The sequence below is a fragment of the Pyxicephalus adspersus genome, chromosome 6 (genome assembly GCF_032062135.1).
Source record: "Pyxicephalus adspersus chromosome 6, UCB_Pads_2.0, whole genome shotgun sequence".
Lineage (NCBI taxonomy): Eukaryota > Metazoa > Chordata > Amphibia > Anura > Pyxicephalidae > Pyxicephalus > Pyxicephalus adspersus.
In genome coordinates, this window is record NC_092863.1 from 72,360,445 (window position 1) to 72,382,832 (window position 22,388).

The 22,388-nt window shown below is 35.7% G+C and overlaps 1 protein-coding gene across 1 annotated transcript in view; it reads right to left on the reverse strand.

Annotated features, from left to right (window-relative positions):
* Positions 1-22,388, reverse strand: part of ADGRV1 (adhesion G protein-coupled receptor V1) — a 214,350-nt gene that overhangs the window by 191,027 nt on the left and 935 nt on the right. The window contains exons 2-3 of the mRNA XM_072413958.1: positions 19,028-19,115; positions 656-840 (exon numbers count right to left, since the gene is read on the reverse strand). Of these exons, the coding sequence (XP_072270059.1) occupies positions 656-840; positions 19,028-19,070 (228 nt within the window). The 5' untranslated portion in view covers positions 19,071-19,115. The remainder of the gene's footprint in view (positions 1-655; positions 841-19,027; positions 19,116-22,388) is intronic.

Sequence of the window (22,388 nt, forward strand, 5' to 3'; positions counted from 1 at the left end):
CTCGTGTGCAGGATGGAGGCTTGATGGGGGAGGGGGTGGTTTGGTTTGCATGACTTGAAGAAAAAGTCTTTTGCTAAACACAGCTGAAGCTGTGGCTAATCTTAAGAGCTGAGCTGAGCTGTAGCATCTTGTAAACCTTTAATGACCAAGACAAACTCTGCAGTTGTTTCTTTTTGCATATCAAAGCACAGCTTAGTCCAGAATGAATAAATGTCTAGGCTTCATGAATTTTTTTTTTGCTTTGTTTGTGATTAGCTCACAGTGAGGATTTTATACAGTAACTGACACCACGCTGTCTAATATTATGTTGAGACAAACAGCTGTCCTAATTGCATTTATTAAAATAATGTACCTGTTCTGACTTACATACAAATTCAACTTAAGAACTAACCTACAGTCCCTATCTCGTATGTAACCCGGGGACTACCTGTACCTGGAAGACCTAAACATCCCAAATTTTTGTCACATTGCTTGGTATTATGGGGTCAGGTATTCACACTCTAAGAACCAGGAGTAAAGTCAGGATCAGATATGAAGCTAAACAATATATTTATTGCATTTGCATTTATATGTCTAAGAAGCTCAAGATTAAGCAGATAACCCTTTAAACTAAAAATGTTAGCCATATGATACATTCAATAAATGCATTTCTTACCTCGACAACTACAGTGATGTTCACAGGCACTCCTGTCCGTTCAATAACAAGGCGTATCACTGTGGTGGCAGTTTCATTTACAAAAAAGTCAGTTTGACCAGCAAACTGCACTTGTGTTTCTGCAGATATGGCAGTAAATAATACTAAAAAGAAAATAAGGGGAGGGGAGGAAACACAGGGCATCCCTGTAAGGAAGAAACAACAGTTATTAGACATACTGAAAGAGTTGGGAATTACGAATAAATAAATGATTGGCTACACATAAACTGATTGTAAATCGAGTGACACTTTCTATTTTGAAAAAAAACACATTTTTTTGCATCTGATGCTGTTTTTTGGTTACTGACTTTAGTAACCTTAGTCAGGTCAACAGTAAACCAACTAAAATTTTCAGAAGGAGATTAGCAACAAGGGCCTTCGCATGTTCAAGGTATTCAGGTTATTATGAAATGTTGCATATTAATATTTTGTTTTGTCTTTCTGAGCCTGCATCTCCATGCAGAAGATTATGGTGGAGCAAAAGATCATGGTAAGTGAAGTCCCATGCTTGCAGCTCACAGCACATCAAATATTTATAAACACACACCTATGGAATGCACACACAAACAAAACCTTCAAAGAACAGCTGCAGAAATGTGAAGGCACTGTAAAATTATTATTTTGAAAGTAGGTTAAAGGTATATTATTAAAAAATATTTACTAAACAGCACTTTTAGATCCATGGTAAGTCTCCACACACTTATAATTTACTCTTGGCCAAACAAGAATATTTCATCAGCCAAAACCTAATTCCACATATCTCAAATTTTGCCAAAAAAGGTATTACAGGTATGCTATAAAATGACTCTAATATTAGCTAGGAAACACTGTACTACTGGTCTGCCCTGAAACTGCATAAACATAGAAAATCGGTCAAGGTCTGTTCTATATAAGTAATAACTCCCCAGGAAGAATAATAACCAGAATCATTAAAGGCAACATTTGTAGACACCCTTGACCAAGTCATGAGAGATAAATCTATTAAGTGCATTAGGTAAACTCTGGTTCAACCAAAATAAGAACAATATTGTGTATGCTTTGGGAAGATAGTCTAAAAACGTGTAGCAAATTACTAGGAGATTGATTCTAGACTACTGGGTCTGGTAAAGCAAAGTCTGAACAAGCACAGTAACAATTAGGACCCCCCAAAATCAGTCTAAAACATTTTTCATACAGGATAATTTGTTGCTGGTTGTCAGCATACTGACTGGTTTACTGGCCAGGGCTAAAACAAAAGTGAAAGTTAAATGATCAGATTGACTGCAAACTCACAACTGCTGAAATTACAAAGGCGGAATTCAATGGGGCCCTTTTGAGCAAACACTTCAAACTTTCATGCTGCATTTTTACATCACATTTTTGCACTTTGTTTTAATAACACTTTTGGGGTGGTATTATTATTGCTGTGTGTAAGTATTTGGCAGAAGCTGTACGCATACTTTGATATTAGATGCAACAAAATAAAAAGAGCATATCCCTAAGATGTGTCTTTTTAATAATATGGCCTGCACAACACCATTCCAACTTTTAGAAATACGAGAACCATTCGAAATAGATCAAATAGAGACATATTACGAAGAAGAGACATACTGATTATATATTTATATATATGTTCTGCTCGGTTTCCAAACACCAAATGTATATAAATGAATATATAGACACAGAAAACACATAGGCAATAAACAAAGCAGCAATTTGGCCAACAATTTCCAGAATTATTAATAGTCAAATATAAGTCTACTGATGCAATAAAAAGCATAACAATTAACTTCGGCAGAAGGCACTGAAGATTTTCATTTATCAATAATTCTTTAGGAAGCCAGGAGTGCAGATTAAACACAGAGATAAATATATGGTATACTTACTATCTATACAGGTGTGTTCCTTCAGTGTGCACAGAAAGTAATTAATACCAGCAATAGGACCTTTTCCAAGCATGCTTACGGAAGCTCATGTTACAAGTCTTGTGTTTCGAAGACTAATGGATGTTTCAGACTATGCAATTACTCTTGTGGAGCAGTTTCATAATATTATTATCAATAATTAAATGTAACCTTCTCCTTCAGATCAGCCACCAAGATTTTAACATACAATGACATGTGGTGCGAAAAGAAATTCTATGGTATGGTAGTATTAAAAAGATAAAATAAATAGTAGCAGTTAGTCTGATGTCACTTTCTATACCTGTAAAGCAGTTTACAAAAAAATCGACTGATTGCTTAAAATTTAAAAACAACACATGCCACATAACTTTTTAGACTACTCTGAGGGTAATCTCTCAGCACCCTTCTAAATAGGACTGGGTTACAGTGGAAATAAAGTAATCTTTTAAAAATGTTCAATCAGATGGGGTATTATTGCAGAAAGGGCAGTTGATGTCCCTTCTGCCATAACTCTTTTTACCTGCCTGATTGCTTCATGAAACTGTTTGCAGGATACCATGCAATCCCCTGCACTTGCAGGGACTGAATTAACTCCTGTGGCACCCTGCAACGGAATCGGGATAAGTGAGTATAGTGGGTTTAGTTCCACTTTAAGTGTAAGACTTCATATAAATGGTAACTCTAGGAAAAGAATGAAAAAAAAACTTTTGCAGTGAGGCTATCTAGAGTCTCCCAAAAAGACTACAGAAAGTTTTCCTCTTTCTTCAGCTCTATAATAGGAAGTAAGGTTTTATGCAGTCCAAATACACTTCCTGTCCTGCAGTCATAATGGTACTTTTTGATAGGAATGACACAGTGAGTGTGTGAACAATGTGTACATTTTGAGTAAAAGTTGGGTGAATCATGGATGAAAATATTTATAAATAGACTAGTATAATTACATTATGATTACATAGGAACAGTTTTGGAACTAGGGAAGATTTGAGATCAATTTTTGTGTTAGTTTATGAGTCCACTGTTTTAAAAGGTACAATTCAAAATTAATTACTGCATACATGCCTATTAAAAATGCTTCTCTAACTAGTTTCAGAAGCAGACCATTAATCCCTGCTTACACAAGGCTTTCATTTAATGGAATCTTTTGTATTAGACTAGGAAGTATAAAATGCAATGCATGGTTCAACTTATGCTCAATTTAAAAATGTTGGATTTAGGATAATTGCACCAATGTGGGTAACTGTATAGGTAGCAGATTATAATTGTACCCTTTTTTCTTCTATGAGCAATGTGCCCCAAATATATTCTGTACAAAATAATACAGCATACAGAAGTAGCAGGCAAGCTTTCTTGAAAAAAACAGCAAACTTTATCCCTTGCTAAATACATTTATTTTTTCCATGTCAAATGAATTTATATTTCCATGCATCCAGTTCAGAATGCTACACAGCTTCTCACCACTAACCAGTCCTATTTTCAGGCCAAGGGACATCATTTCTTATGTAGTAGTTTCTGTTATAAATCCATTCCTCCCTTTTAAACTTTGCCGTAAAGGGAGTTCAAGAGACTACTGTCAAAAAACTACTACTAAGTAAAATTCATTAAATGCTTGCATTTAAATTTATCAATTTAAAATGTACTATAAATACAAAGGTGTTGTGATAAATACAAAACTGCAGTAATGTGTGTCTTTTATTATTCTCTGGAGTTCAGTATTAAAAAGTTTAGCATAAACCTCTGTAGGGTCATGTTAAGGTGCCTTGGGACATTTAATGCCTTTGTGCACAAATGAATTCAATAGTTTGCTGAAAACATCTGTTTCCAGTTGCTGCAACAACATCTCACAGTTCTGTAGGCTGAAACTATAATAGGAAAATGCACAAGACATTTAGCTCTCTCAATAAGCTACAAAGATGACCTTCACCTTCATTTATTCTGTGAAACATTACCATAATTGAAATTAAACAACAGTAATAGTTTCCTTATTAAAAAGTTATTGCATCCCATCCCCTGGTTCCCTGTTGATTGATGTACAGCGATGTCTTTGTTGATCCATTCTGTAGGACCACAAACAATAGTGACTGTGCTGGAAATGGAGCTACTTTGGCAGGATTACACAATAGCCAGTTCTCAGCAGCACCAAGCAGAGAGCAGCAAATTACACACCCATGCACTTCATTGCATCTAACCAAATTGGCCAGTTGAAATGCTAATTGCCTTTCAGGCTTGGGGATAGACGGCCAGGAGATCTTGTGCTTCAGAGAATGACGCACATTTTTTATTCCATTCCTGGTCCATTGTCTGGATGAGAATTATTCAAAATCCATTCAGAAAGGTAGCTCCTTGTGTAACCTTTAAAAATGTGGGAAATTTCTAAAGACCAGACGGGCATCACAAATCGGATGGCCTAAGCAAGTCCCAACCAGATGGCTGGATTAAGGCCATGTTAATTCTTTAATAAAATAATGCTTGAAGCTGGTAAAAAAGAAGGCTTTTTTAGGAACACAGGCAAGGAGTATAAGCTTTGTCTCTGCAAAATATTCCTCAAACACTGCTTGAGAAAGGACTTAAGATGTGTTTATGTGATTTGTTAAGCGCTTAATGATTTTGCATATGTTCTATTGATGCATGTAAATAAAGAATTTAACTTTTCTTTACTTGTACAAATGCAGACTGATTACCAATGAATGTAAACTCTGATGTCTAAAAACTCTTGAAAGATTAGTGTGTAGATGAAAAACTCATTGCAGAAAAAAATGTAACCCAATTTAATGAGTATTTTGTTTACGGTTACATGCACACACACATATACAAAAAGGAATATATATAAAGGAATAGATGTGTTGTATCCAATCTATAAAGCTGACCACAGTGTATATAAAGACCTGCACAATCCAGGGAACTTGTCATGAGAGAAACCTCTACTTCTGAAAATGCTATTCGTCTGGTTAACAGACACAAAGAAGCAAACAAAACAAATTTAAAGTATTCATACATTCATGTGCTGCTTACTGATTTTTTTTTATTATATTAGTCCCATTACAGGTATATTTTTAGGTTTATCTAAAACAAAAATGAAATATATTACAGATTACCAGTCCGAAAATGGCAGTTTGAGATTTAATATACATATTTAATATGTTAAATAAATATTACTATTCGACCCTTTATTAATATTATTTTTTTTTGTAATCCAGACAATGTCATACTTCCTGCTTTAGTGTGAAAACATTCCCTTGCTGTATTATATCTATAGAGGAGCAGTGTCATAACCCTCGTCTACTTTCCTGATTTAAACTACAAACAATTCCACCACTTCTCATCTCCATTATATTTTTTGGGTGTTGTGTGCTTTCACAGAAGATAGCTTTGAAGGTTGATAATGGTTTTTGAAATGTTTCATTGAGTGTTGAATAATTTTAACCTTTGTTCTTCTTATCCTTTAATTTAGGTATTAGAGGGGAAAGTTTAGGTCACATGAGGGTTTAGGAAATGCAAAGAGTCGAACAAAGAGAGGGCAGCCAGTTGCATATCTGGCTGATCCAGATTGAAAACAACAGTTACATAATTACAAATAAAATATTTAGGTTGAAAAAAAATTTAATTCCATTAGGTTCAACCACAAGAGAAAAAAACATACAACAAACCAGAGGTGTGGTATGTTTATTTTGTATATTCAAATGTTGTCTAGGTTGCTTTGTAGCCAGAAATGACAGTGCACACATCTTTTGACGCAAAAATTATTTTTTGCTCATTCTTAAATCGTTATTTATTCGACTGCTCATCCCAAATTATTTTTATGCTGACACTTCCTTTCCCACTACCTTCTATGTTGACACATCATCCACAAAATACGGCTCTTCCAGAGAAAATCAAACAGGCAGTCTTGCCTGACACTTGCCTTGACTACTACAACATCCTTTGTCTAACTAGACACTTGTTTCTACAATCGCTTGTCTTGTCTATCCTCTTAACTATATATAATTCTCTGCTTTTTCTGCAAATCTGTGCACTGGTTTCCATTTTATTTCAAAATAAAGTTCAAGGTACGATGCTTTGCCTATAATGCACCCCATGGCTCCTGTCCCGCTCACATTACCAACCTTGTGTTTTCCAATTATTGTCCCCTAACTGTCCTCTCTGCTCCTTGATGACCTGCCTAAGACTTTGGGTCTGATTTATTAGCGGTCTCCAGGGCTGAGGAGAAAGCACTTTCATTAGTGATGCTGGGTGATTTAGCAAACCTGAAATGGATATGGTTCAGGATTGAAAACATGTGCTAACAAATAGCAAATGACTATATCCATTACAGGTTTGCTCAATCACCCAGGTTCACTGATGAAAGTGTATACTCTCCAGCCTTAGAGAGCTTTAATAAATCAGGCCCTTTCTCTCACATAACCTCTTCTCACTGATTGTTGCAAGACTTTTCTGAAGCTGCTCTCTGGAATTCTCCCCCTCACCCCATTAGGTATACACCACTACATTCAAGCAAGCTCTAAAATCTACATCTTTAAACTTACTTCCCCATTCTTCCTGTACCCGCTTAGCACTATCACTAATTAGCCATTGTTCTATATCTGTGACCTAATATATTTGATACTAGATTTTAAGCTCTTCGGGGCAGGGTCCTCTCCTCCTGTATCACTGTCTGCATTAGTCTGTCATTTGCAATCCCTATTTAATGTACAGCGCTGCGTAATATGTTGGCGCTATATAAATCCTGTTTAATAATAATAATAATAATAATAATTCTTCCCCATCTCATAAAATGTAGGCTTGTCTGGGACAGCACTAAATATTGTGATCAGTCTAAAGCTAGGTACACACTTGCAAAAATTATTGTTAGAAAACGAACGACTAACGGTTATGCACGATTATTTTGAACAATCGTATTGTGCACAATTCTGTACATTCTCTAACGATATGATCGTTCAAAAATAATACACCAATAGTGTACACGCGCTAGATACGATCGTTTGAATGATGCAGGAAGTGACATGTACAGGAGAAATAGTGTACTGAACGACCGTACACACAATAGATTACATATACGATTATAGATACACAACGATTGTCGCTCAATCAAATCCACCGGGACGGTTGTTCATTTCCAGCGACAATCCTCGTTCATCTGCGTCGTTGGTCAGTCGTTGTGCACTATTTTTGTTAACGATTATCGGACGATCGGTCGTTAGTCGTTCGTTTCCAACAACATTTATCGCAAGTGTGCACGCAGGTTAAAGCTCTCCTCACACAATACATTTAATTATACAATCTCCTTTAGATTTAACAACCAATAAGTAAACTGTCTGATGGATTGCAAATTTAATAAAATGATCAGGTCCTTTAATTTTATGGTGTTTGGTTAATGAGAGATTTTACAATTAGATTGTTGTGTGTGTGTTTGTGGCTAGCAGAAGGGCACATATCTGGTCACAGTTTTCTTGTATTGAACGTGCACATGAAATATGCACCAAGAACAAGTTAGTAAGTTATTTTTGAAATTCAGAGGCTATGTATGACATGCTTTGCATTCTGTTGCATTTCTTTGGTTGCAGCAGGTACTACTGAATGGCATTTGGACTACATTTGGGCATTTGGGCCTTTTCTGGTCAAACACTGCATGTTTAAACCCAAAATGTGCAATTAAGCAAAACTGTGTTCAAAGAGAAACTGTATTTGCAAAGCAGTCAACATGAGCTCTATGAGTGCCTCATAAATCTCAGATCATCTCCCAACAAAGTTATATTTTAGAGGTTGAAAAATTCTAATATCCTCTCCCTTTCAGGCACCTTTTATTCTTTATCACAAATATCTACACAACAGAATTCAAGTTCACCATAACTAAGGTTTTAAACATTCTGACCAAAGACATTACAAACTTATTTAAGGGGTATATTTGTTTACTGCCTATATCAAAAATTCTAAAAAATCCTTTATAATGGGTTTTTTTAATAATGTAAAGTTCTCTGTATTCACTAAAATCTAATTGTTTCTCTGTACTTTGCACAAAAGCGTTGAATATGAACTCTCCTACCAAACTTCCGTATTAGACAATTTACAAATTCCATATTTAGAATGCTAGGATAGTATTGTCATATTGCTAATTGTTGGAAAAACAAAATACTGGGTGTTTAAAAGATCTCACAATGTTTATATGAGTTAAACAGACAAAACAGTTATTTCATAGACACTGTTATCCTTTAATTTGCACTTTTGTATTCTCTTTCTGGCTTTTTGGCCCATTATCAAAATTACATTATTATGAAGTTTGCCATGGATGAGAGGTGAAGATAAGTCACAGTAATAATAACCAAACATACCTAAGGTACATGACTATACCATGTAATGGGCAACTATGTGGAAAATTTCATAGAACTCAGTTTTGTGAAAATGATAACTTGGCAAAGTATCTTTACCATTTTGTACAACATAAAACATATTTTATACTATGTCTCCAATGCCTAGAACAAATTTTGCTTTTGTCTATAAATCTAATTGTGTGTCTGAATTTCCCAATTACCTTTTATTAACACAAAACGTGAAATTAATATTGTCTTTTGGAAAAGCAGAATCTTACTTGAAACGCATCTTTCTGCCTAAGGCCTTATTATACTCTTATTATACTGACACAGCGAGAGACCCCTTCCTTTTATGCGAGCTACCACTAATTCAGCCAATTATTTTTTAGAATGTTTGGTATTTCAGCCAATTTGTGTTCCTCCTGGTTAAATCTGAATAGGCAGTGCACAGCACGAAGGTATAACAATGCCCCCACCTGGATCAGTCTGAATGATCAGACACAACACAGCTATTTATCCTCAGACTACAGTCTCTATTCATCAAGACTAACTCAAGTTGCCGTGACCAAAGGAAAACCTTTCCAATTTCCCCACCCTGGTTCTACATGCTAAAGCTAAAGTCCACTAAGCCGAGTATTGACAATGAAAAAGAGTTGTCACATAAAAGCGCTGCCCCAGCTACTTCAATAAGGAGAGATGCCAACTAACTCTCAAGGGGCAAGGTCTCCTGCAGTCATCATACAGTCGAGAATGCCAAATAAAAGCGAAAATCTGAATTACCAACTGAACTCAGCAGAAGTATAATAGAACATAAGATCTAAATTAAACAACAGAAGTTTTAATATAGCCTTTAAAAAAGAAATTACACACCATAACACATCATTCACTTCATTAGTGCAACTACAGTAAATTCCATAAAATAAATTGATGTAGATTAAAACAATGAAATAATATTGCACCAAGGACATTTATTGTAAATGTGTTCTCCTTCATCTATCTTATGACAGTGGACTGCTATTTTTCAGAAAATTGGATTGTGTAAAGTCAAGCTAACATACCTGTGTTAAAAACTTGAACAAGTATTTTCTCTAATTGTCACATTTATTTTACTAACTTTATAGTCATGAAATGTCTGTCGCAGAGCATTTAAAGCTGCTGAACCACATGTATTTGCACACCACATTAATTTGACTGGGGGCCAGTAAACTTGCCAGTATGTTCTAAATTGGGGGGAAACTTGGAAGAACACTATTGTCTACTATCAAGTTGAAATCAAAATTGAAAAAGTTTCTAAATTGTATAAAGTGTTTGTACAGGGTTCTCCCCAGGCCCTTTTAGCTGGGTGCACCACCCGGCACTTTTCAGTGGTTACTAAAGGTTTTTGGTCACAATACAAGGGCTGCCACCCACCTACAATTTCTTCCCACCCGGCTTAAAAAAAATTCTGGGTTGAGCACTGATGTATATGAGAACGACAAGAACAAGAGAAGAATTAGGCTTTCCCCTTGCTCTACAGACAACAGAAAAAATTTGTATTCCCTTTCACATTTTGTCTCATTGACATTGTTCACTAGGATAAATAGGGAAGCTGAAGCTACTCAGTGGGTAATTAAAAGAGTCAGCACTAGCCAGTGATATGAGTATTATATGTCTCTACATCCCACATTTCTAGGGCATGGCAGACCATACTTAAAGTGACAGCCCTCATGTCATTTGATGTATGGAATTGTAATGTATGAATAATTAATCAAATCACAATTATGCAGAGTTGGGTCCTTTGATTAGCTTGTCTGCAGTCGCACAGTGGGAAAACTGGGCTAAAATACATGAGGGATGTTTGAGGAATGTGTGTGGGATGGCAACTTGTTAGATTTTTGTTCCCGCTTGGTGTGTGAACCAACCATAACGGAATTTGTCCTAGTGTTGTATCAACTAGGGAGAATGCCTTGACTTTCCCAACATGATTGTCTAAACCGCAGTCTCACAATGAATTGAAAATTACCATTGCCAAAGTCGTCACACTAAGGTCAGATACATGATTCACCCCTACAGAATTAAACGAATGTAAAGTCAAAGTTAGGTATATTTTTATTTATCGAAATTTCTTTCTATGATCATTGTGACTTTTTTTAATGTTTTATTATGTTATTCCTAATGTATCAAAAATAAAATATCTGTTCTCATCAGAGTAACAGTCTCGCATAGGCAATAGTGGTACCAAAGCACTGAAATTGGTTATACTGCCACTTCCCTCCTTTTCTCAACGTGTGTACTAAAGATAACAGAGAATATCTTCATTTCATCCTCTGTCCACCCAAGCTGATTGACAGTATATTACTTCACCGTATCATCCTTATTGAGAATTTTAGAGAGCATAACTCCCAGTGTCATGTAACTAAATCACATATTAACGAGTGGGACCTCTGCAGCAACCCTTCCTTTTAATTTTTTTGAAATGGGAATGTAGGCAGCCAGTTCATGTTACCTGGTACTTTCACTATATATTTCGTAATTAAAGTATTTTAAGTACTGTACCAGGGGGTTCTATAATACTCTTTATTCTGCAGTACCTTAACTTCTAACTTCTAATATTTATACAGTGGCAAGATATGACAGTAGAACTAAAAGAAGCATTACAAAGCCAAGTGATGGTTTCCCCACTGGAAACCTCTTCAAAGCATTGCTATCACCCTTTGGAATAATCTATGCATATAGGGGCTGCATAGGGTTAGACACCTATCAAGTGTGACCACACGTTGATCTGCTCGAGCCAAGGTCTTTCAAGCACAAAGGGTTTGATTTACTATAGGGAATTTATGCTGTTTATCAGTATAAGTGAATTTTCACATGCAAAGAGTTTTTCACTAAGTTCAGTAAATGAAATGAAAATTTACTTTTCAAAGAAAAGGAAAATGTAAATGTATGGTAAAGGTTCACTGAGCATAACCTAATTTATTATAAAGAGAATGTCCTTTGCTATGTGAACAGCCAATCTCTTACTGAAGCAACCCCATATTAGATCTACTGGCAGGATCAACTAATTACTTTTGTAAAGTAAAACTTTAATAATAGAAATTTAGCCAGGTTAATTTCATTTTAAAGGAGTAGGTTCCATGGCTATTATCCTGATCATAGCTTCAATACTTAGAGATTTTAGGAAACAGAACAAGCATGAACCCATCACATCTTGAAATGTCTGAGCAGCTTTCTGCACGCTTGTCCTAGGTCAATGACTCACTGGTGAATGGAACCAAGATCTGGATTATAGTTCCAGAGCCTGCACCAATAATAACAGCTGGCAAGGACAGCTCCCATATCTCTTTCAATGCAGAGGTTTTCTCTAATTAGATGAATAGCACGGTGCAAGAACTCAAAAATCAGATTCATCCCTGCTCTGAATTTTAAATGTATTTAGCTATGACAGCCTATCAAGACAAAATAAGTGTTTTTGCTCTATAAAGAAAATACTAGATTAAGAAAATACATTTATCTGCAGAGTAAGCTTTGTACCAGCACAAACGTTTCTTTTTTACAAAAGGGACATAAAGGTCACATGATCTGCAATGCCTCTAGCTTCATCGTATTCAGATCTATAGAATGAATGATCACTCTGTAGATAACGGTGACTTCAGAGTTCCTAGTAAGTAACCACTTGTTGCACTAAGAAGCTATTGTTTTCCACAATCAAACAAAACAACTTTAAATTATTTATTAAAAACACCTGCTAGAATAATATATATCAGAGAACAAAGAAATGGTGAAATTTTGTAATATAATCCAAGTATGAGCTCTAGCGAAATACACCCGTGGTAGCTTAGTGACTCACTTCTACATATTAGGGTCATCACAGATATCAGATGAACGACATGTCTCGAGAGTACCTTGTATAAACTGCAGGAAACCGTAGCCTCCATTCTCAATGATTGAGCTGCATAATGTAAATTATTTAAAAATAATTCACACAATAGGTACAAATATTGCATTTGGTAGTAACTATCTTTATGTTTACTTTGAATATGCAACATTTCATATTTATATGTATAATCTGCTCAAGCTCTTGTACTACATTTATAGGAAGTGGAGGTACTTTAACTGTGTCATAAACATCTGACTTATGGCTAGGTGTTTTAATTTTTTTTAAACTGAATGGTTAACAAATGTAATAAAGCATGGTAATACATTTTGTCATACAAGTGGATAGTCCAATAAATATTTGTAGTCGCTCGAGGAATCGATTTGCACATTGACTATTATATAAATTGAAAACAACAACATAATGAGAAGGTTTTTGCAAGTGCAGAGTATTGGTCTGAGTCTGACTTTCTAAAACATGCACTTCCCTTGCAGTTAGCAACAGGATCAGCTGGAATTAGTGTTCAACACATCACTAATCCTGTTTGTTACAAAGCTAAGTGTCTTAGAGTAGGGTTACTAAAGCAAATTTTAATGCATGGATCAACTTAGTTTAAAAAGAGGAACTTACCTAAACCATGGGGCTGAGAGCCTAGACAGACAGGCAGGATGATGGTCAGTGTAACATGTCTTGTTGTGTTGGGCTTCTCAGTATCACCCTGTCATTCTCTCTATACTCTTATATGGGGGAGGTGCTGTGATGTACTAATCCAGATCGCATCACCAAAACCTGTCGCTTAGAAAAGCATCATGGTCCTCCTGAACTAGGCTTAACTAAGAAAATTCCTACTATGTGCAAACAGAATAATTAGACTTCAGTTACACAACCTAGTTCTCACCCACTACTAAGTAAATGCAGAACTGACAGCTGGCAGGTAGCAGCTCTGTAGAGTGATCCTATAATTTAATGTTCAGGAATGTATCTGGGAATATATTACATTTCATTCTATCACACAGAGCATTTCACACTGGCTCTGTTAAGAACAATATCAATATCAAAATTATTAGGAAAACAATTGTCCATTCTTAAATGAAATAACGACAGTAGGCTAATTTCACAAAGCTTTAGCACAGGGATAAGAATCTTTATTTCTATTCTATCTGAGTTTAATTTTAAAATCTAATTGGACTTGATTGCTACTTGTTCTGGAAGGTAGACTTTAGGAAGCCTAAAACCTAATAAAAGCTCACCGCAACCTACCTAAACTCATCTTTGCTGCTCCCCTCCAATACTCTGCTGCCGGAAGGTAATTACAAAGAGTTTGGACACTTGGCTGCATTGCCTGCAGAATGTTGTTAAAGAGACTCTGTCACTCTCTTTGTGACAGGCTCTTTAAAATACATAAAATTGCAATAAACAAAAAGTTTGCCCTGTCACGGATCAGCTTATCTCATTGATATACATATGATATACATATTTATTCCTGAGGTTTTAAATAGTTTTTTATGTATTTATTTAAAATTGCAAATTTACAATTTGTAATTTGATAAAGTTGTAATTTGTTGTATGTTTTGACCAAAAAAAAAAAAAAAAAGAAGTGACTCACTATCAGAAGCTCACTCTAGGGCACAGATACAGCTGACTGACAAACTGGTGTTTTAACAGAGCTCCATGCAAAACTATTAACATAAAGTAACAAATACAGCTTTTGCTGCAATGTTCACCTTCAATCCAGGGATTTTTTCTGCAGTACTTTTCTCAGCTACTAGATTCTGCCCAAATGACCAGAATCATTTAGCCCAATTTCTCAGAGCCCAAGTGGCCCTGGACCTGCCTGTGGAATTTTTTGTGCTGCTAGATGTCTCAGTCACCCCACTTCCGAGGTTGTTCTGGACTTACCTTAGTTCAAGACTGGACAGTGCATGAAAGAAATGAAAATAAGGATGTAATAATGAATACAGAACTACATTTACAAAGCTGGCTAGGACAGTTTTTAGGCAGCTATAGGAAGTAGGACTCCTTTCAGTGCACTCTGCTTAGACCAAGTCTACAGCCACTGCAGCATTTTTATCTAAATATGTATGATGCACATAAGCTAAAAAAATGCAGTAAACATTTATTTTGTTTGTTATTAAATAGATTCAGAAAGTAATATTGATTTACTAAACAAACCATTTAAACTTAACTTTAAACTTAAACTTTAAACATCATTGAAATTTCAGTAAAGTTCCTTTTATTGGATCTGTTTGCTATCAGTGCTCATACATACAGCAGATTAAAACCAGATTAGGAGAAATGCGTGGCTACTGGCCTTCCAAAGCTGTCCCAGCTGTCAATAGTGTGGTGAACATAGACACAGCATGACTTCCACCAACACAGACACAAATTATTTTGGATGACTGCTTTAGTAAGACATTTATTTTCCATATTGGGATCCCTATCCATTGTTAGTTAATTGGACATATTTTGAGACTAAAACTGCTTTAACATTACAATTTATAGAAAATATTAAATAAGAAAATCAATGGGGAAAAAGATCTTCATGCTAAAAATGAATGATGAAATAAAACATAAAATTATGAAAACTGGCTGGATCATAGTTGTAAAATTAGACAGAAAATCTATTAGACAAATAGATTATAAGTGTATTTAATGTAGTGTAGACATCAAAAAGTCCTGGGATTGCTGCTGGATGCTGGCATTGTGGATTTTAAACTGTCTCTCTATATCGTTTCTCAACCAGGGTTCCTTCAGAAGTTGTTAGGGGTTCATTGAACAATGAGCTGATTGTGCCTCTCAGGTTAGTTTAGGTGATAATAGTAATCTTTTTGGCTATCTTTAGTGGTGACATTCTCTCTACTGGCCAGCAATGTAGAAAGATTTCTTCCTACTGGCCACGATGGTAATGTACTGTGAGCTGTGGATATATTATTTACAAAAAGGGTTCCCTAAAGACCTGAACGTTATTTCAAGGGTTCCCCTTGGGTTTGAGATAGGCTGCTCTATAGTATTCTCCTTCCCCCACTCTGGACAGAGGTGAGGAGAGGGGCAGAGATGCTGGGTCAGCACAGACAATAATAAGAAACTCCTATCAAAAGAGAGGGCTATGGCATGAAAGAAGGGAGGTGGTTGTACTTGGAAACTGACTCTACTTTAAGATTCACATTTTTTGGAAAGTTTAAAGTCAGACAGAAAGTGGTATAACCTACATTTGTTAATGCTGGGATAAGGTCTGTCCCCTGTCTCCCCTTCTTTTCAATTTGGCGCTAGAACCCTTAGTACGATATATAGCTCATACACCACTACTACATGGCATACCGGTGAGTAACACTGAGTTAAGAACTGCATTTTTTGCGGATGACATTTTGAATTTTAAGGCTGTGCCCCAATTGGACAGTGCACTTATCTAGTCTATATTTACCAGATATGGAACATTTTCCGGCTTAAAGATAAACTTTGGCAAAAGCGAAACCTTGCCTCTGTCTGTCTCTGCATCTGGGTCTACTGGTAGCAATATTTAGGACTCTTTTAAAGTGGCCCGTGACCATATTACATTTCTAGGATTGCACATTGGCCTGTGCCTTCATTTTTATATAAACTGAATTACCCCCCTCTCATAGCCAAAATTCAGGGAGACCTTAGGTTGTGGGAAAACTTGCCCCTCTCTTATGGGTCGCTGTCATCTTATCAAAATGGTGTCCTTTTCCAAGCTACTTTACGCTATGCAGACTATGCTATGATACTACACAAAGATGTTAATACCCTGCAAAGTATGCTTCGGAAGTTTCTATGGAGGGTAAACGCCCGAGAATACATTTGGCAAAGCTCTATTTACCTAAACTTGATGGTGGAGTGGGGTTTCCAAATGTTAGGTTGTACAATCTGGCAAGTACATCCAGTCGTCGACTGGATCAAGGAAACTTCCTGCTGTTCCCATATACATCCGGAGACTGACATGGTACACCCTTGGAGTCTCTGGGAGTTGTGCTCTCTGTCTGCCCTCCCACCCTCTCTATGACATAATGTTTTAATCAGGGACACGATGGCCACATGGATGGAACTTAGGAAGCAGTTTGGGGTACCAGTTGGCTTGTCCATATAACTACCTAAATATGGCAACCCAATGTTTCCCCAGGTCCACCAACATGCAGCCTTCAGTGAGTGGAGGAAAAAAGGCCTATGTTGTGGGGATATGTTTAATGCTGATAGCACCTCAAGACAATCTTCAACTGAATTCCAGGCTAAATATGCTATCTCCAAGTGGGCATTGCACCCACTTTATTTAGGTCAATTTTAGGTCAATACAACCTATTTGTGTTCTGTAGTATGTAAGCCCGAGATGACTTTATGACCCAATGCTTTTGACCGTATTTTGTCACTGTCCCTTCCAAATATATCAAATATTTATGCATATTTGTTACCTATGTTCACGAAGTTGCTGCCTACTTTTTCTGATTTTCCTGACCTAGACATAGTAGAACATGCAGTACAAGGCTACCAAATGGTTAGTAAGTGCATTGTGAATGAAGTTTAGAGGGAATCTCAATTTATGCTACTTCATAGAGAGGATCCATCCTCAGACACCTGAGGTGAAGCAAGTGGTTTTGCTTTTAAAAACTCTATTTTCTAGAAAAATGTTGGATGCTCAAATTCAAGGAGATTATACTACATCTCGCTTCTTACAACAATGGTATACATTTATACTTTCTGCATTTTCCGTCACAGAGAGCACCGCTATTTTAGAACAATTTAAGTACTCATCCTGGTATATTTATAATGTATCTGGTTGACTGGTATTTACTTTAAAGGCTTACAGAATGCTCCTCTGTACTTCTGACTGGATATGTTATTTACTAGCTCTATGTTTCCTGTTTATGGCATTTTTCTGTTGTTTTTTATTTTATTATGCTCTTCAGGTGTGAAGCATTTAAATGCCTATGTCTGAAATTCCCATGCATTCCAACAGGCCATTCTACATCAGGGAGTTTGTAGCGGCACATATTTGAGTGTTTAAAAAACATTCTTTGCTGCATTTTGAAAACTTTAACTGCTTGTAAACCCCCTATNTCCCCTTTCTATTGTTATTTTGTATGTTTGTTGATTTTATCATCTGTTTAAATATTTTCATTGCAAAAATAAAGATATATATATAAATATATATATTATTATTATAGCATACATTTTGGAGAACAGATGCTATCCATTATTGGCATTATTTAAGGGAATAAATGTTCGGCTTTGTCAGAATCAACTTCAGAAGTTTTAATTCTGATGAGGGTAAAAAAAAAAATAATAAAAAAAAAGATTTTAACTGTCAGTCTAACAGGGATTCCCACATCACCCTTGTGCAGACTTTCAGTTTGCCCTACAATATTGGAGCACACAAAAAATGGCCTGAGCATTTAAATGCCTATGTCTGAAATTCCCATGCATTCCAACAGGCCAGTCTACATCAGGGAGTTTGTAGCGGCACATATTTGAGTGTTTAAAAAACATTCTTTGCTGCATTTTGAAAACTTTAACTGCTTGTAAACCCCCTATGCTCATAAATGCTCATAAATTCTTCTACTGAAACCAATGGGAGCATTTGCAAGCGTTAACAGGCTTTCATAAGCGTTTAAAAACACTTCCATTAGAAACAAATTAAAGAGTTTACAGGCATTTAGAAGCATTTTAAATACCTGCTTTAAACACCTAGAAACTCTTACAATCTACCGTAAAAGCAATATGGGCTTCTATAGGACTTTTTAGGCTTGCTTTAAAACAATTTAAACACTTGTATAAACTCCCATAAATGCATTCAAAAGTGCTAAGGGCATTTATAAGCATTTGAAAGAACAGTACGTGTAGACTAAGGCAGCATACACATGCTCAAATATTGTCAATGAAAACAATCTTTCAAGAAAACGGGAAGGTGGAGATATGTTGGGTCCTAGGAAAGGGAGAAAGGGAGATAATATTTATAATACTCGATGAGGAGGCATTGCAGTGGTTGGGGTATAGTGTGTGTTAATATGTGTGTGTGTGTGTGTGTGTGGGGGGGGTAACTGGCTGACACTGCATGGAAAAGGGGGAGGGGGGGTGCGTGCAGCGGTAATACTACAGGTACAAAATTCTACTGACCATCCTGATTGCTTTCATTATCTCCAGCCAGCTGGCTAATGGCTAATTAAATAATGTGTTATTTTGTCACCTATAGTTTTTAAATTCTGTTGTTCTACTATATTAGTAACAAACATATCATTTATTTGACAAAGTGAGCAGAAATATTGATACATCACTGTAAAATATATACCTGTGGTGCCACTGTGGAAGCCAAGCCAGCTTTCTTTGCTCATGTCTTTGCCTTTGAACCTGTCCTTAGCTTCCTACATTGCACATAGCTGCAAGAATATTATAAACATATATATTTGTTAGCACAATTAAAGGAAACTAAAAAAACATCAATAACTAACAATTCACAGCATGCAATAAAAATATCAAAACACAAACATTTTGTAAACTAATGTGCAAAGTGACAGTTTAAAGAAAGCTCCTAAAATAATTATTATCAACAGGCTGCTTGTTAGCCCTTTTCAACCTCTCTGCATCCAGGCCTTGCAACTGCAAATGTCCCAAATTTGGTCTGGCTTTTTATGTTTGAACTATGTGACTTCTCTTTAGGTTATTTATTTCTCTAGGCTTTCTGAACCATTGTGGCCTGTGTATGAACTCTGAAGTTCTCTCCCACTGACTGTGTGCAAATTAGCAAAATTATTTTATCTATACATAGGAGATACATTATATATTTGATCTCTTACTTTTATCAGTGAGTGCAGGCACCACAGTCTGCCTGATGGATGATAAATAAAAATTATCTGCAGAATCTCTGAAGACATTTGAATCAATATGTGTAGGTAAAGGGAAAATTTGTCATTCTTTAACTTTTCCCTTTTTTTTTCATTGCTAATAGCACTCCTTTGGACTATGTTTCTTGGATTCTATTGGCCTGGGAATCTGAACTGGAAATGAATGGTTTGCTAAGTGGCCAGCACTCACACCGTTCCAGCACTAGGTCACAGGTTCAAATATGCGCCAGAACACTATCTGAAAGAAGTTTGTATAGGTTTTCCCTAGGTACTCCGGTTTCCTCCCACATGCCAAAAGTGTGCAGTTAGATTAGTTGGTTTGCCATGACATATGACTATGGTAGGGACATTAGATTGTGACCCCCTCTGAAAGACAGTAAGTGATATAACTTTGGACTTTGTAAATGCTATAAAAATACAAGATAATAACAATATTATTCAGCAGAAGATTTCAGGAGCTGGTATATAAGGTTGTGACCTATATTGGTGATGAATACCTACACTGGTTTCTCATATGTTTCTCATTTGTGCTAGAGATGTAACAAGGAGGTGAGTACAATGTTGCATTTCTTTTATTACATTACTTTTTAGTATATACAGATAATGTGACATTTTGTCCGGTTTTCCATTCTGTATAATCAAATGCCAAATGCAGCAGTGATGACTAGACCCTGACCACACCTGAAGCTTCTTATTATAGGTTGTAATTGCATGTGACTGCTTTCCGGTTACTGCATAAATACACTAGGGAACAAGTAGTAGGCTCTAACCTGTGTTATTGGTATTGCTGTGTTATTGCTGTGTGTTCTGATACCATTGTCAATGTCAACCCTTTCTTTAAAAAAATAAAAAAAAATAGATATTTACAATGCAGATAATTACACATCCACATGAAGTTTTTGATTTTTTAGTGCCTTCTTTTTTAAAAGATTATGCATTACAAGGTGCATTGCTTTCCACTTATACACTTTATATACTTTATATATAAACACTGGAGAGACATGGTTATAATACCAACCAACAAACCACACAGACAATTGTCACATTGACAGCAAAGGGCAATAAAACATATACAACAACATGTTTAATAAAGCATTGCAAAATATGTTCAATATGAAAAATCCAGTACTGTAACTACTAGAAACTGGCTTTAGGTTACTGTACTCAAGTCAGTAACCCATAACAGCCATTGTTGGTTGGCTGCTATTGGTCACAATGAAGCTTATTTGTGGTGTATTTGGACTGAAAAGCAGTGTAGGATTAATATTTTTCACAGCCAAAATCTACACAAAAGACTATAACTTAATGCTCAGCCAAAAGTGATTTAGCTTTTTGCCAAGTCAAAAAAGGGAGCACTTGGTTAGAGGAACTTGCAAATAAATAATGGTTATTTACGTAATTGCATCAAAATTAGTGGCAATGACCTTTTAAACTAACAGAACCATAATTAAGAATAAGCTTCTTTTAAATATCTATGGTAGCCTATATATTTATGCATGTATACAGTATGTATACAGACACTATTTTCGATTAGTTGTAAAAGCCAAAAATTGTGGGTTGGAGGACATGTACTGTAGATGATTTACATTTGCCTCTTTTTATAGCGTATGGCCTTCCAACCAAAACTTTTTGGGGAGAGGATCTTCAAGAACCACCAGGTGTGGATGAGTGCGAGCCTGGTGTGTCTGGACTTAGTGGATTAAATAAACCTCTTTTATTCTTCCTATCATAGGATGCACTAAAGTACCTCCCGACCTGTCTATTCTACAAAGAAAAATACTTTTTCTATCACCAAATCTAAAATAGTAACTGTTCTGGAAAGCCACAAGTATAGAATACTTTTATTAGTTTTCGGGGGTCTATTATATATATATATATATATATATATATACACACATAGATCATTACCTCCAAAACCAGTCCTCAACACCCTACAGAAAACATATAGTGCACGCTGATGTTACACACATTTTATGATGGAGGATTCATCAGATACCCATAGATATCAAACTCAAGAAAGGTACCTTAAAGGGTATATTTAGACCATTTTATGAGATGATACTCCTATGTATAAAGGTCCTTCTAGAATATTTTCTAAGGTCCTTCTAATATATTTCATTAGAAAAACCGTTTTATAGCTGATAAAGTAGCCTTTAAAAGTCAATTAATTGCTAAATGAAAACAATGTGTTTTCCTTTGCCCAGGTCTCTCAAGCTCTGCATTTTATTTTATAGCTGGTTTAATTACTTTGTATGTGAGGCTAATGAAGTTGAGACTGGTTTGATGGTGAGTCTAAGAAAAAGTTTGTATTTAACAAACTGGATTGAAGAATACATCATTGCATTTGCACCATAGCAATGTGCATAATAAACTGAATAAACAAAAATTAGTGTTTCAAAAAAACATATTGAACTTAAGCCTTGTACTAAATTTTGCATTAAATGTCTACAGCCCATTAATTATATAAACAATTAGTGACAAATGCTGGTTTTTATTTTAATATACTTTTAGCTAATATTTTACTTTGGATAGGTCTATGTTTTATAAAGGGCAAGTTTTACTCATAAGAATATTTTTAAAAGTCTTTTATTTTTGATTAATAGGATACAATATACAGTGAACAATCATTAAAGAATGATGGTTACCTTATAAGCCTAAGAAATGTGTTGCAAAGATTAATGTTTGATTATATGATTTCCTTTATATTTTGCTAGTATAGTCACTGAACATAGCTGTAACATTGAGCCATTTTCTAAACGTACTTGTTCTATTTAACAGAAGTTGTATGTAACAGAAGTTACTCAACAT